Genomic DNA, 14,177 nt, shown 5'->3' with positions numbered 1-14,177 from the left:
AGGTACAGAAGAAGGATGCCCTGTTTCAAGTACCTTAAAAGGAATGCATTTTTTTTCCATTTTTTGGGGGGGCAAATAAACTAATCATTTGCAGCACCTCTGGACCAATGCTGGAAGAGGCTCTAAGTGAGACCGTGTCACTATAGCGTCTATCATCTGGGGCATATACAAGGAAGATGCAATCCTTAAACTCCTATTACTTTTGCTTAGGTTCATGTCCATTTAGCCCTTTACTTCTGAATCTGGCCCTTTCAGTCTCAGTGTATGTTTTACACAGAGCACACTCTATGTAAACGTAACTGTAACTGGTTCACCTACAGCAGCATGAGTAACAAAACCCAGAAAAAAACCTATGTGCATAGTACCAATAAAAATACCTTTTCGGGGTGATACAATCAGTCTAAATAAATGAGTGTAAGCTGTATAGGAAGTAAGATACTTTTATACTAGGGCAATTGGAACTAAATCCACACAAGCAGTTGAACTGAAATTCTTACACAAGTACCAAAAAGCACCTAAATCAGACAGAAAGCAGCTTACTGGAAGAGGTCTAAATTATGCTGAGGTTGATAGTGCCAAGGAATACATTAGTTAATTCAGGCCTTGTCTCTGCATGCAGATTCTGTGTCATTTGGTCTTTTCTTGTATTTGGGTGTCATTATTACGTAGATACTTGCATCAGTACTATTCCCAGTATGGGCACAATTATATCAGCCCCCAGATGTCTTATGCCAGTGCATGATTTATTTCCATTTGCATACAAGAAGAAGCTATGCCAGTGATATGGTATGAAGCTATACTAGCAGATGCAAGCAGACCTCACTATGATTCTCCAGATTTGACGACACAATTATAATTAAAAGAATATAATCTTTCTAAGCAGGCAATCTCATAAACTTCCTTAGAGTTACTTCTTATGGGATGTGTAGAGTATGGAAAATTATGACAGGGACGTTAACCGCAAGCAGCCCTTCTGACTCCTGGCTGGTTAGTAATCCTAACCTCAACATTTCCAAAGCTATGCACAGGATTGCGTTATGCCACCTTCATTAGACATTATAAAAAAAAAAAAAAAAAAAAGCTATGTACATATACAAGCACTAAAGGACATAGCAATGTTTGGTTACTTTTCATATGTTACGTGTTACTGACATTTCACCACACTGCATGCCTGGGTCTTCCTCAGAACTCCAGTCACTTCATCAAACCACTGTTCCTCTATTTCCATCATTTCCCAGAAGGTATGACACATATCCACACATCTCAACATGCCACTAGCAACTTTCAAGGCAGTGCTCATCTGTTTAACAGTTGGGTAGACAAAACAAAGCAAGCTTTATGCTTTCTTTATGAAATACCTTGATTTTGGGTCAGATAAAATGCTTTTCTTGAAGGGCTGTATTAGTTAAAGGTTGTTCCTAGGAAATCCCACAGCAGAAGATAAGCGATTCTGAAAACTGCTTATCTGTAAAATTACCTAGCTCCTCCAACACTCCAGGGACAGCTGGAAAACAGCTGTCCGCAGGTGGCGTGGGACCAACGATCCCCATAAAGGAGAAGAGAGGAGAGCAACTACCCTGTGGTCAGACGGCGGTGGAGAGTGACAGAGTCAAGCCCCATCCCCTTCAGCCGGCGGAGTGACCACCTCCGTGCTGCCTCGCCAGCAGGCTCAGCAAGGAGGCTCCCAAACCCTAGCTGGGCAGTGGCGGAGGACGCTTCTAAAGGGTTTTGGAAATATTTTCTGTCCTTAGCTGCTTTGAGGGACATCTATGGGTTGCCCATCTGCTGCTAGAGCAGGGCACGCGTTGGCTATGCTTTGAACAGAGAGCATGTGCTGAGCCTTCTGGTTTTCGCTACAGACTTCATTCCTCGGCGACTGCACGAGGATGCATTTTTTAAGCTAATTGCTGACATTATCAATAATCACTTAGGCAGAATACTGAAGACTCAGCTCCATTATGTTCTCAACTCATATTCTCATTTATTCTCTATTTCTCTTGCCTCTGCATGATTTCAACTTTACACAGTATATAACGTACGCATAATCGAAGCCTATCAAGTGGCGTCTCTGAGACAAATATTCTGAAAATTTTGCTATCAGGTCAACTCACCATTCCCCAGATACATGGCCTTTTCCAACAGCATGATTTCGAACGATGTTATTGAAAATCGCACCTGGTTACACTTCCACTGGTTTAAATCTTTATGGCAAAATTTCTTTTGACTTAGATCTCCTGTAGCTGTACTGGCCATGGATTATTTGTTACCAGCATCAATAGCCAAATTTTTAGTTTTCTTGGGCAGTCTTGGAAAGCAGTCTCAGACTTTTATGAAATAAAGTTTCTGGAAGTACATTAAAAGTTTTTATTTCCCTTGAAAATAATTTTTTGTTAAAAACAGACCTTGATGTAATGATGCAATCTAAAAAATCTGTGTGGGTCTCCTCAACTTTTCATACTCCAGCTAAAGCACTAAGAAATAGGGGACTCACAAGATACTTAAAACTAGTTTCCAATGATTATTTCACTCTGGTGTGTAGTTTCTATTTAAAAAGTTAATCGCATACTCAGATCTGTCTATTCATTTAATTGTCTCCAAATAGCAGCAGAAGCGTTGAAGAATAAGTGTTTCTTGATATTTCTAAAGAAGGATTGCAGAGTCTGGCCCTTAATCTGCATTACAGTAGTTTCAAAATAAAAGAATGACAAGGAAATACATTTGCTACACAGGAGGCCATAGATGTTAAGACTTAAGCTTTGGCAAAGGAATGACTTAGGAAAAGTGAGCTGTACATCATAAGACTAGTAGTTAATTAGACAGCTTATTAAAGGCCAAGTTTTCTTGGCATTTGTAAGAACATCAAGAGCAGCTGGCTGTCTGCCATGTATACGTGGCATTGTTGTGAATGAAGATAACTGTCGTGGCTCCCTGTTGGAGCAGTTAATTTATTTTACCTGAAGTTCTTTGATTTGTGCAGTAGGCTTAAAAGCAAGAATAAACTGTTTAGTGAAACCTGATATTAGGCCAGAGCCCGTGGACCGGATCCAAAACAGGATTTAAGCACCAATGCAGACAGTTTGGTGGAATGCAAGGGCAGAAGAACAAAACTGGCTCATATGTCTTTGAGTTATCTACCCTTCGCAGGGCTTGCAGTTTGTGACCTTATAGGCCTCAAAGTGCCTTTTTTATATATATATATGTATATAAAGGCCTTATAGGTCTACACTTTTACAGTGGTGAAATAATATATTTCAGTGTCCTGGGATGACGAGTGCCTATGGCCCCCGTACCATGCAAGGACAGAGTAAGAACATGCCTAAATATTGAGTCTGGTGAGGAGGTAGTTTCTGAAGCCATCATACGTAGCATGCACGTACTAAAGTTAGCCCAGCAGGATATCACCCCTACATTGGGTTTTCTTGTGTTTCACCTTACCTAGAATTCAGAAAGGCAGCTTAGCACTTAGCAGCTCACCTGAGCAGCTTAGCTTATACTAAAGCTCGATTAGGTTTGTGATGCTTAATGTTTCTCAGTCTTTGCCCCTGAGGGAACTCAAGCCTACAGACATTCTCAGATCAGATGTATGAGAAACCAACAGGATGAGGCTTCCTGTTGGGCACAGCTGCACATCATCTTCTTTTAAAGCACAGCTTTTACATCTCTATGTGTTTGTTCGCTTGCTTTCCTGATTTCTTTCCAATGGCTCATCAGTCAAAGCCTTTGCCCAATAAGAAGGTGCTTCAAATTCCTTTGAGGGATGAGGATACTTAGAAGCACATTTCTTAGGACAGTGCTCTATGGTCTACACTAGGCTATGGTCTACAGTGAAGGTCTTCACCTATACATACATGCAGGGATCTGTGGCTCCTCCTGTAGCAGACCATGCACAAAAGGTTTCCCTAGCCCTGACTGCAGTTAGTGCTTAGGGCGCTTGGTGAAGGGACTTCATATTTTGTGCCTGTTCCTCATCCTGCTTCTGTATTTTACAAGGAAAAGTCCCTCGGTAAATTACAGAAACAGCCTTCTCTCCGTGCTTTGGGAACACAGGCCGCCTTGCTCTAAGCGGTGGGCTCCAGTCAGCGGCTTCAGGTCACGATTTCTCTCCTTCTCACCATATGAATCTTGAATTACTTGCTAAACACTGACATAGCTTTGGTCAGAGGGGTGGAAAGTTTCCTTAACACCTGGAACAGCTTACAACCTACCGGTTAAGGACCTCTCCTGGGAGGTGGGCGATACAGACCTAAAATCCCTCAAGCAGAGGAAGGAATTAAATACGACTTTCCGACTTCCTGCAGCAGCGTTCCCACCGCAGGCCTGTAAAGAGAGGGTAGGGCCAGGCGGTATTCGGGACCCACACATCCACCCTCCTCTGGAAAGTGGGTGGAACTTTATTAATGTCACAGCAACGCAGAACGGCACATGCGGAGGAAAGTAAGGTTCAGGCAAATAGAAAGTATTACGGTTATCACCCAAGGAGTGCATTATGTCTGCAAGTCAAAGAAGCACAGACCTAAGACAAAAGACCACCAAAGCTATTGAAAATAAGGGCTAACTGGTGAACAAAGTAGTCAGGGAATCATCTATTTTACCCCTCAAATGATACTATGACACTTAAAAAGAGAGACTTCACAAGCCAAAATGGTGGAAGGCTGCCCTGGAGGAAGGCTGCTGTGAAAAGTCCTCTTCCTGAGACACTGGTAGGTCTTGCTTATGCGGATGACCAGGTTAGGGCACCAGGGAGAGGGTCTGGCTATCGCTGTGAAGCGAGGAAGGACTCCTGTCAGACTCACTGAGATACCCGAGATACTGCTGGTCCTCCCATGGCCATATTTTGAGAAGAAAGATTGAAGTCCAGTTACCTTTCGAGGAAAATAGGAGTGGTGATACCTCCCATACTGACCAAAACAAAAAAATCACATCTTTTCCTCCAGTAGTTGAACTTAAAATAGAGGTCATCTTCCTTTCAGGTTAATAAGCTAAATTCAGGACTAAGTTTTGGGCATTTGAATCTCAAATGTACAGAGCTGTCTTTCTGAATTCTAGGTAAGGTGAAACACAAGAAAACCCAATGTAGGGGTGATGCTGGGCTAACTTTAGTACATGCATGCTACATATGATGGCTTCAGAAACTGCCTCCTCACCAGACTCAATATTTAGGCATGTTCTTACTCTGCCCTTGCATGGTACGGGGGCCATAGGCACACGTCAGCCCAGGACACTCTGCAACAAAGTATTAGAAATAGAGTCTAAACTGGATTAAGCTTTTACACTCTGAATATATGGATTAACAAAGCTTCTTTTTTTCCTGAAGTATATCAAGAAAATACATCAGCGTTACGTAAATGACAGATTATTTAAAAAAATCGACACAACGCACATAAAGCTTTTGGACACTGCATGGGGAGGGGAAGAGCAAACCAAGTTTCAGTTATGAAACCAGTGACTGGTGAACAAGGAAAAATGTGTCATTTAACTTGCCTAACCCATCGTTCCTCTGTGGGGAAATTCCACACCATCTCTAGATTAGTGTGAATCATGCTAGTTCTCCCACACATTATGTCCCACTTTATTTTCCCCAGGGCATTATCTAAATGTATTAGATTTGCAACAAAATTGGTGAAAACAGTACGAAACTGCTAGACACATCACATTGTAATTTCTTCGGAGTAATAATAATAAACATTAATGAACTATATTCTATTGACCATTGGTACGGTGACCTGCTTTACTAATATGCGATAATGATTGTGGGAAGATGATAATATAGAAAAGAAAAGAAGAGATAATATAGAAAAGAAAAGAAGAAAGAGCTAGAGCCAAAGAAAGCATGTGCTCCATGCAATGAAATTATCATCTATAGAGCTGAGATAATCCAAAGCTCACTGTTAAATTTCAACAGCACTGTCAGATTGACAGTTAAACTAAATCACACACCCAAGACCCATATAATTACTGTGTAGAAAAAGGCAGGACAGCGGCCTTTGGCTCTAGCACGAGCTTTTTGTTAGAGCCAGGCATGATGGTACTATCACAGATGATGCTAACAAGCACTCAGGAAAGTATTTCTTCTTGCTCTTGCTGCCTGTATCTACTGTGAGAAATATCTATTTTACTTTTCACATGATTCAGAATTGGGGTGAAAGGAGAAGAAGAGAACTGGATTTCATCCAAAAGCATTCAGTAGTTCACATGAAATTTAACTAAGGGTCACTAATGAAATAGACTGGATGAATTCTAGAGGACAATTGCAAAGCAGGCTAGACCTTGGAAAAGAACAGTCTGAGTTCAAGTGCAGTCTGCAAGTCACGTCTAATATGTTTTTTATACCATGACATATAATCTGGCCAGTATTTCGTTGCACCCATAAAAACCTGAAGACTGAAGATAACCTGTTTCCAGATTCTGAGAACTGTCTGCGATAAAAAAGCCTAAAAACGGACTAAATTCTAACTTTGCCTCTGACTTCACAGCCATTGCGAGCTAATCTCCAGGGGAAGAGGGCTTTACAAGCTCTTCCTCCTCCTCACCACACAGCCGCTTCTCTACCACCACACGGGGTGGAGGACTCACCTGGCCACCAGACGATCGAATCCTTGCATCACCGTATTCTGCAGAGGATGCTCTGAGGATGCATGCGGCCCAGAAATTTACAGCTGCTGTGAAGGACTCAGCCACAAAGTAGTCGAACAGCGGGGGACCCATTTATTCTCTAAGGTTGTTAAGGCCAAACGGCTTTAGCGAGAGCTCTCTGAGGATTTATTAGAAAATTATCACCTTTTGGTAGTGACAAATCAGACCTCTGTCAGGCTTGATACTGGCCATCGTGGGTCAAAACAACAGATTGAGACTACTGGGAAAATATAATTCTCCTTATTAGATTTGGGGAACTTCAGTAGTCACTGTGGAACCCAACTATGTTTCTGCAATATTTAGTGACAGGTAAGTTATGTTCCCATTGAGGGTTTTTACAATCTTCTACACAGGTGATAACAATGACCAGACATGTTGCTGTAGTCTTCCTTGCAGTTACAGGGTAAACAGATTCACTGCAGCTAATGGATAGTTATATGGTTCTTGCCACCACTGATAAGCCTTAAAATAGTTTTAACACCATCTGCCTGTGAACTGAACCGATGTTCATGTTTATTTACTATTTACTGTGCTCTGCAGCACCATTGCTTTAAAGCCTTTATCAAAGTAAATACAGATTATGACCAAAAGTGAGTGAATGTTTTAATCCGGAATCAGTAAATCTCCTTCTAAAATTTTTTTTGCATGGGAAGTACTTCCTAGTATGAATGATGATGTTAATAATTTGAACCGCCAGTACTAATGATATAATAATGGAGAGCTGCTAGCATGCTCTCAGTCGATGAATGGTTGTTAATTTATCTCTAAACAGGTAATGACAACAGAAGAGGAGGAAGCGATGGTGCTGAATTTTGATGGGATTCTTTCTTTCTAAGGAACTCGAGTAAAGCTACTATCTTTTCAGAGGGACTCTTTTGGTGTCAAAAATAACATCCAAGTAAATGTCACTCCAGAAGGATGATAATTATTATATTAGAGACTTGTATGGTGGCAGGCACGCATAATTTAGATTCTGGCTACACATAAACAGTTACATACAGCTGAGGACATGCATTCAGCTGACAAACGATTTGCAAATATTATTTTGTTGACGCAGAGACACAAAGTTCAAGGTGGTCCCAGTTAGTAAACAAAGACGGAAAATGTACCTCACACATTTACCCCATGCCTAAAAAACAAGCCATTTAGAAGAAGACATCTGGATGTTCAAAAATTAGCATGACGGTATTCGGAGCCCATCAAAACATGCAGCCATGGCTTGGCGTCTAGTAGCTAAGCAACCTACTTCATACATTCAAAACATAGTTGTAAAAGTTGGATGCTCCTGCCAATTGCTGCCACTCTCATCGAAAAGCTAAACTGGAAAAAATCTCTCTGTAGTTCAAAGTGGGGCTATTTTCTCCGGGAAACATCTCTACTGCTTTTTCATCCTTTAACCCTTTTCGTGTTTACATTCCAAGAGGAGCAAATAGATTCATGTTGACATTTCAAGTGTAAGCATATAAAAATCGTGTGGACTCACACATACTCCCTGCAAAGAACATCATGAACACATGTAGCAAGAAACTACAGTCTTGTGCTTATTGAGTCAAATACTGAAATGTAATGTCAAACAACCTGCGTGTGCACACAAGCAAATCACTAAAGCAGATTAAGTTATACTAAATTGCATTGAGGAGCTAATCCCATAGCTAAACGTGTTAAAATGTAAACCAAGAAAACGGAAGCCTGTGCTTTTTTCTTGCAAAGCATTTACATCCCTAAGTAACAGTGCAAGCAGTATTTGCATCTTAAGAGTGGAAGGAGACCATGGGAACTGTGACATTTTGTTTAGTTTAGGTACTACTTACATCCAAAAGAAGTAACTCTATGCATGGAAGATGTATTGCTCAGCCTTTGAAAGTGGATTAGTGATTAGCAGCACACTCTTATTCTGGCAGGAGGGCATCCATGCAAAGAATTACAGATAAGCATCTGTAAAGCAAGTGCACTTTAAATTCACATCCTATCTCAAACCAAATTAACTTAATAATTGACTTTAAGATTCACAGTCTGCCACCCTAAAAGTTTCTGAATTGTAATAAATCCCAGGGAAACGAATGGGAATGCTGGCAGAGAAAAAGGCTCCTTAGTGAAAAGCGATGGATTCTGGCCCAGGCTTAATTAATAAGCCATTAGAAAGGATGTTTATAGCGAAAAGCAAGAGCAGTCTGACGCAGCCTAGGTAGCCTGCTTCCATTCAGATTATAATGATAAAAAAAGGAAAGCCTGCAAATCGGACCGATGGGCTTTAAACTGCTAAAGAAGGCTCCTGCTGTACAAGTGATGCCTGACTGACACAGAACCTAATGTTTCAACTATTTACAGCTTTAAAAGCAAGCCAGGCGCTTTTTTTCCTCCTTCTGGAGCAACTCCTTCCACAAACCATCCAAAGCATCCTTTTTGGCAGGCTCCTATGATGTAGAAAAGCAGGCGAACTCAAACGAACGGAAAGTCATGCAGTTATTTTTTTCGTACTTGGGGAAAGGAAAAAAAGAAAACACCAAACCCAAACCGCTGAAGGGATATTCTTACAGAAGAACTTCATTGCATAAACTCGGCCACATGTCTACTAGAGCAATGTCCCTTAACGACCTCTGGCAATGCAATTAATTAACAACTGGGCAGGGAGCAAGGCACAGCTCTGCATGGGTAAGACCGGCCGGATCCGACCCGCTGTTGATCACTTGAAGAATGGGAAAGAGACTGCATCCCCTTGCCACCAGCCCGACTCCCTCAACCTCTGCAGCTCTGTTTACCTGCGGTTTGCATTTACGTCCTACCCTTGAACCACAAGCGCTGCCAGCTCCCAGTGTGGTGGAGCTGTTCTTGCTGGAAATAGCATCTCAACGCGCTCAACAAGGAAGTCGCGTGGACTTTTAAGGTGTTCTCCACCATTTTTCCCAAGCAGCTTTGTCGGGGGACTAATTTAGGCTAGCGAGGGCTATCAGCCCTTCGCCTGGACCACCTCCCCGGAGAGAGAGAGAGAGGGACCGTGCGTGAAACATCTCACTGGGAAAGATAAGATGCCACCTCAGCCGAGTCCCCCAGTCAGGCACATGACCACCTCTCTGCCTTGGCAGGCATCCCAGCACCGCACTGGCAGGAACGACTGCGTACCTGCACCGGGGGGGTGACCTCGCAGGGGAGGGGGTACACACGCATACACAATTTGTGGGTTTTCAGCCCCTCTTCCATCCCCGTCCACTACGTGCATGGCTGCTGGTCCCCGTGGCGCAGCGCAACCCGAAGGAAAGGATGAAGGGGTGAACAAAGAGGCAACCACTGGGCTGGAGGGCTGCCACGTCACAGCCCGGTCACCCCACCACACATCGCTGGAGGGACAGCAAGTGGCCGTCGGTGGGGGCGATGCCTACCTCGCGGGTGAAGAGGATGGCGGCGTCGTAGTGCTCGTCGTGGTCGTCGTCGAGGCGGTTGTGCTGGTGCTGCCACTTGCAGAAGTTCTTGAGGGTGGTGGCGGCGTTCCTGTTGACCTCCAGCCCTTTCTCCTTCTCCCCCAGGGCAACCACCTTCACCACGGCCAGCCGGACGTGGTTCTCCAGGCTGGCGTGGGCATAGAGCCGGGAGGCGATGGAGGCCAAGGTGAGCAGGTAGTGCTGCAGCCCCTTCCCGTACTTGCGGACCATGGAGGCGTCGGCCACCAGCAGCAGCTCCACCTGCCGGGCCCGGGAGACGGAGCGACGCCGCCGCCGCCGCCGCCGGCCGTCCCCCGCCGCCGCCGGCCCGGCCGGGTCGCGGGTCTCGCAGCTGGTGCGGGCCGGCACCGTCTGGAAGCTGAAGGCGTCCCTGCGGAAGAGGTGGGGGGAGCGGGCCGGGCCCTCCCCGTAGATCCGCGGGTCGGCCGCCACCCCGCCGCGCCGCGCCGGCCTGAGGGTGTAGCGGGAGCGTCCGACGGCGAAGAAGCCGTCGAGGCCGCCGCAGAGGTTGAAGACGGCCAGGGAGCGGGGGCTGCCGTCCACCCTGCCGCGGTAGTAGCAGCGCGGCGGCCCTCCGGCCGCCTGCCCCGCCGCCTCGTCCCGCTCCAGGTCGAGGAGGAAGCGCTGGCCCCCGGCGTAGAGGACGTAGCCCGCCTTGCCGCCCCCCGCGTAGGTCGGGTCGAGGCGCCGCACGATGCCGCTGGCCCCGCGGGACGGCCCCGGGGGAGGGCCGGGACGGGGACGGGGTGGCGGCGGCCGGGCGGCGGCGGCGGGGGGCGGCGGGGCTCCGTCGTCGGCAGGTGCCGGCGGCTGGGGCAGAGCGAGGTGGAGCTGGGCGGCCAGCAGCAGGGAGAGCAGCGTCGGGAGCATGCCTGCCTCGCCGGCAGGAGCGGACACGGACGTGGTGATAATTAATAGTAGTAATAATAATAATAATAACAACAAGAGTTGGGGAGGGAGTGGTGGTGGAAAGAGCCGGCCGGCGGAGTGCGGTAAGGGAGTTAAAGGAAGGGAAGAAGGAAGGAAGGAGGGGAAAAAAAAGGAGGGGGGGAAAAAAAAAGGAAAAGAAAAAAGAAAAAGTTCTCCCTCCCAAACTCGAGTCAAGTGTGAGTGGGAGAGAAAAAAATGTCAACAAAAGCCGCTCGCGTGTGAACTTTGTGTTTCTCTGCCGGGAAGAGCCGGGAGCACATGGAAGGAGAGAGAGACGCAAAAAAAAAAAAAAAAAAAAAAAAAATCCCAAATCACTGCTGCTGGGGAGGCAAAGGAGGGGGAAGATGAGAGAAAAAGGTGGAGAGGAGGCTCGGACCCGGCAAGTAGAGAAGTTTGAGCACTTCCCACTCCTCTTCCACTTCTCTGCTGTAGTCACCGGATCATCACCAGCAGCAGCAGGGGCAGGGGGCAGGTCTGCTGCGGCTCGGCACTTTCTCGGACTCCGGTGGGCTCCCTTTCCTTCTTTTGCCCCCTTTTGTTTTGACGAGAAGGAGGAGAAAGGGAGAGAAGAAATTCAGGCACCAGAAAACCGCCTCGATCGTCTCCGGTGAGATGGTTAAAAAGGAATATATTAAAAAAAAAAAAAAAAAGGTAAAAAAAAAAAGGCGCAAGAAGCGGAAAACGTCCCGGATTTTTGTAAAAGCCCCCTCCCTGTATCTTTTCTGTTGTTGTTGTTGTTATCCCCAGTCTGACGATGTGAACAAGAGGAGAAGGGAGAGAAATGTGAAGATGAGAGGAGGTGGAACAATGAATTTATAGCGGAATGCCATCCTGCAATGGCAATTTCAACAATTCGTCACTGCAGGCTGCCTCTTAAAGGGAGAGCTTCAAAACCACCACTCCCACACTTCCTTCTCATTTAATCAGACAGAGGGAGAAACTTGAGGGGAGGGGGAAAGAGAGAAGGGGGGGGGGTTGCGGGGGGAGGAGAAAAGGAGGGAGAGGGAGCGGGAGAGAGGGCGGCAGGAGAGGGGAAAGAGAGGGAGGAAGCCGGGGAGGAGAGAGAGACCGGCAGAGAAAAAAAAAAAAAGTTGGTGTATGAAAAACGCAAGATTTCCCCTCGAAACGCTTAAAGCCACAGAGTCACCCGGTGTTCGAGCTGTCGCCGCGGGCCGGGGGCGGTGGAGCTGCGCTTACCTCGCCTCCTGCCCGCTTCCCCCTATCTCCTGCCCGCCGCTGCCGTTCATTTTGCAATGGGAGGAGGAGGAGGAGGAGGAGGAAGGAGGAGGAGGAGGCAGGTTTACTCCTGGCTCTCGGAGGGGAGGGAACAGGCTGGGGCTTTTCCGAGAGCGCCCTTGGGGCGGCCGGGGGGAGCGGAGCGGCTGCCCGGGCTGGGGGTCGCGCCCCCGACCCTGCCCCTGCCCCCCGGTGTCCCGGCTCGTCCCCTGCCCCTGCCCCTTTCTGGGGTCAGCGGTAGCACCAAACTTCCTCCCTTTGTTTGGGCGGCCGCGGCTCGTCTGCACCCAGCCTGTCATTAAGTCCCGGCAAGCTGTCATCTAGTTTGGGCGGGCTGTGATTTCCCCCGAGCCCCCGAGGAGGAGAGAGGGCGGGGAAGAGTTAATGCTGGCTTTGACCTTTTGAATGACTTCAGATACTTAGATCATCCCCCCCGCTGACTGACACACGCATCCACTCACCCTGTCCCCTCGGCTTCGCGCTCCGACAGGGACACCCCAAAGGGCAGATGTCTGCATTTACTCTTTCATCCGCCTTTTCCACCTTAACGCTGCCCGGAGAGTGAGAGGAGATTGGCAAACAGCTCGCTGTCTGCCGAGATCAAGGGCTGGAAGGCAGCCTGGGCTCCGGGAAGGGGAGAGGAGCGGGACCCCGGAGGAGTCTGACTTGTGCTGGCTTCCCTCCTGCAGAGGTACGCGGCCCGGCATCACCAGGTGCCTTGTCTTGCACTGAGTCAGACACACGGGGAAACAAAAGTGCTTATTATCTCCTGTTCCCTCTCCACGTCCCCAGACGGGTGGCAGGAGCAGGTGCTCTCTTGTTGCAGGACTCCAAGGGGGATGCAGCTCTCCAGTCTCCTCCTGGCCTGCCAGCAGCATCTCAGCCTGACCGCTCTGTCTGCAAGGGAACGATGTGCACATCTGTAATACCTCGTGGGATGAGGACCGTGGTGGCAGGATGTGCAGAGAGTGGCAGGGCAGCAGCTGCTTCTGTAGCTTCCAGAAGCTGCTTCGAGAGTCTAACACTTCTGTAAAGAACAGGTTAACTAATGCCACAAATGTTTCAAAAATTAATATTCCCATGTAAATGATTACATTAACATAACCCTGAGGTTATGCCTATGAAATATGTAACGCACCAAAGTTTTGCAGGTGTGCTTTCTTCTTTTTCCATTTTTTCCGGAAATGGTGATACCTACCTGCGAACACAAGTTCCTTTTTTTTCAACCTCCTGGTATTTCTTTTTCTACATTTCAATATTTTGTCATCATCAAAAATTCTTGACTGGAGTCAGTAAGTTCCAAAATTAAGAGTTATATATCAGGAAGGTCACATGACGTTTTTTTGGCATTGGTCCAGGACTATTCAACATTTTAAAATTTAAACATTTTCTCAGTTACTTTAGTTATAAAGTTAAGACAGTTGAAAAAATTTCAAAGGGAGGGAGAGAGAAGAAGAAGGCATATTTTGATTAAAAAAAAGAACCTGTAATTTGTCTCCCACTTTGTCTTGGATGGCTTTTACTTTTCATTTGAGGCTAGTAGATATCTGTTCAGCACCAACAATGTTTTTATTGACTTCACTGGGACCTGATCAAGCTCTGGATTCGCATATATGCCTGGGTCCAAACTCCCAGATACCTCTGGGAGAGGGGCTACAGATGAGATCTGGGATAAGGAATGTAGTTTGGATAACAACCTCAGAAACTCTCATTAAAAAAGTGTTAGTTTGTCAGTGAAAAGGCATATGGTGCACAAGAGGCCAGTGTAATGTTCTCCCATGCTACAGCATAATTCCAACTGTCCAGCCTAGGAAAAACAGGAATGCTTAGAAGGGTTAGCGGTAATTAAATGGTGCATCTCACTGCTCATCTCTTGTGTTTTCTTTGATTTCCCAAATGACAGGAAAAGTTGGCTAAGCCTCCGCAATGCCCTGTCTCACT

The 14,177-nt window shown here is 46.5% G+C and overlaps 1 protein-coding gene across 1 annotated transcript in view; it reads right to left on the bottom strand.

Moving 5' to 3' along the window:
* ADAMTS5 (ADAM metallopeptidase with thrombospondin type 1 motif 5) overlaps window positions 1-11,082 on the bottom strand; it is a 48,613-nt gene extending 37,531 nt beyond the window's left edge. The window contains exon 1 of the mRNA XM_063347154.1: window positions 10,011-11,082. Coding sequence (XP_063203224.1) covers window positions 10,011-10,940 — 930 coding nt within the window. The 5' untranslated portion in view covers window positions 10,941-11,082. The remainder of the gene's footprint in view (window positions 1-10,010) is intronic.
* Window positions 11,083-14,177: the final 3,095 nt, after the last annotated feature.

The sequence above is a fragment of the Chroicocephalus ridibundus genome, chromosome 1, assembly GCF_963924245.1.
Source record: "Chroicocephalus ridibundus chromosome 1, bChrRid1.1, whole genome shotgun sequence".
Classification (NCBI taxonomy): Eukaryota; Metazoa; Chordata; class Aves; order Charadriiformes; family Laridae; genus Chroicocephalus; species Chroicocephalus ridibundus.
The sequence above is the reverse complement of the archived record's forward strand: the minus strand, read 5'-3'. Positions and strand labels throughout refer to the sequence as shown.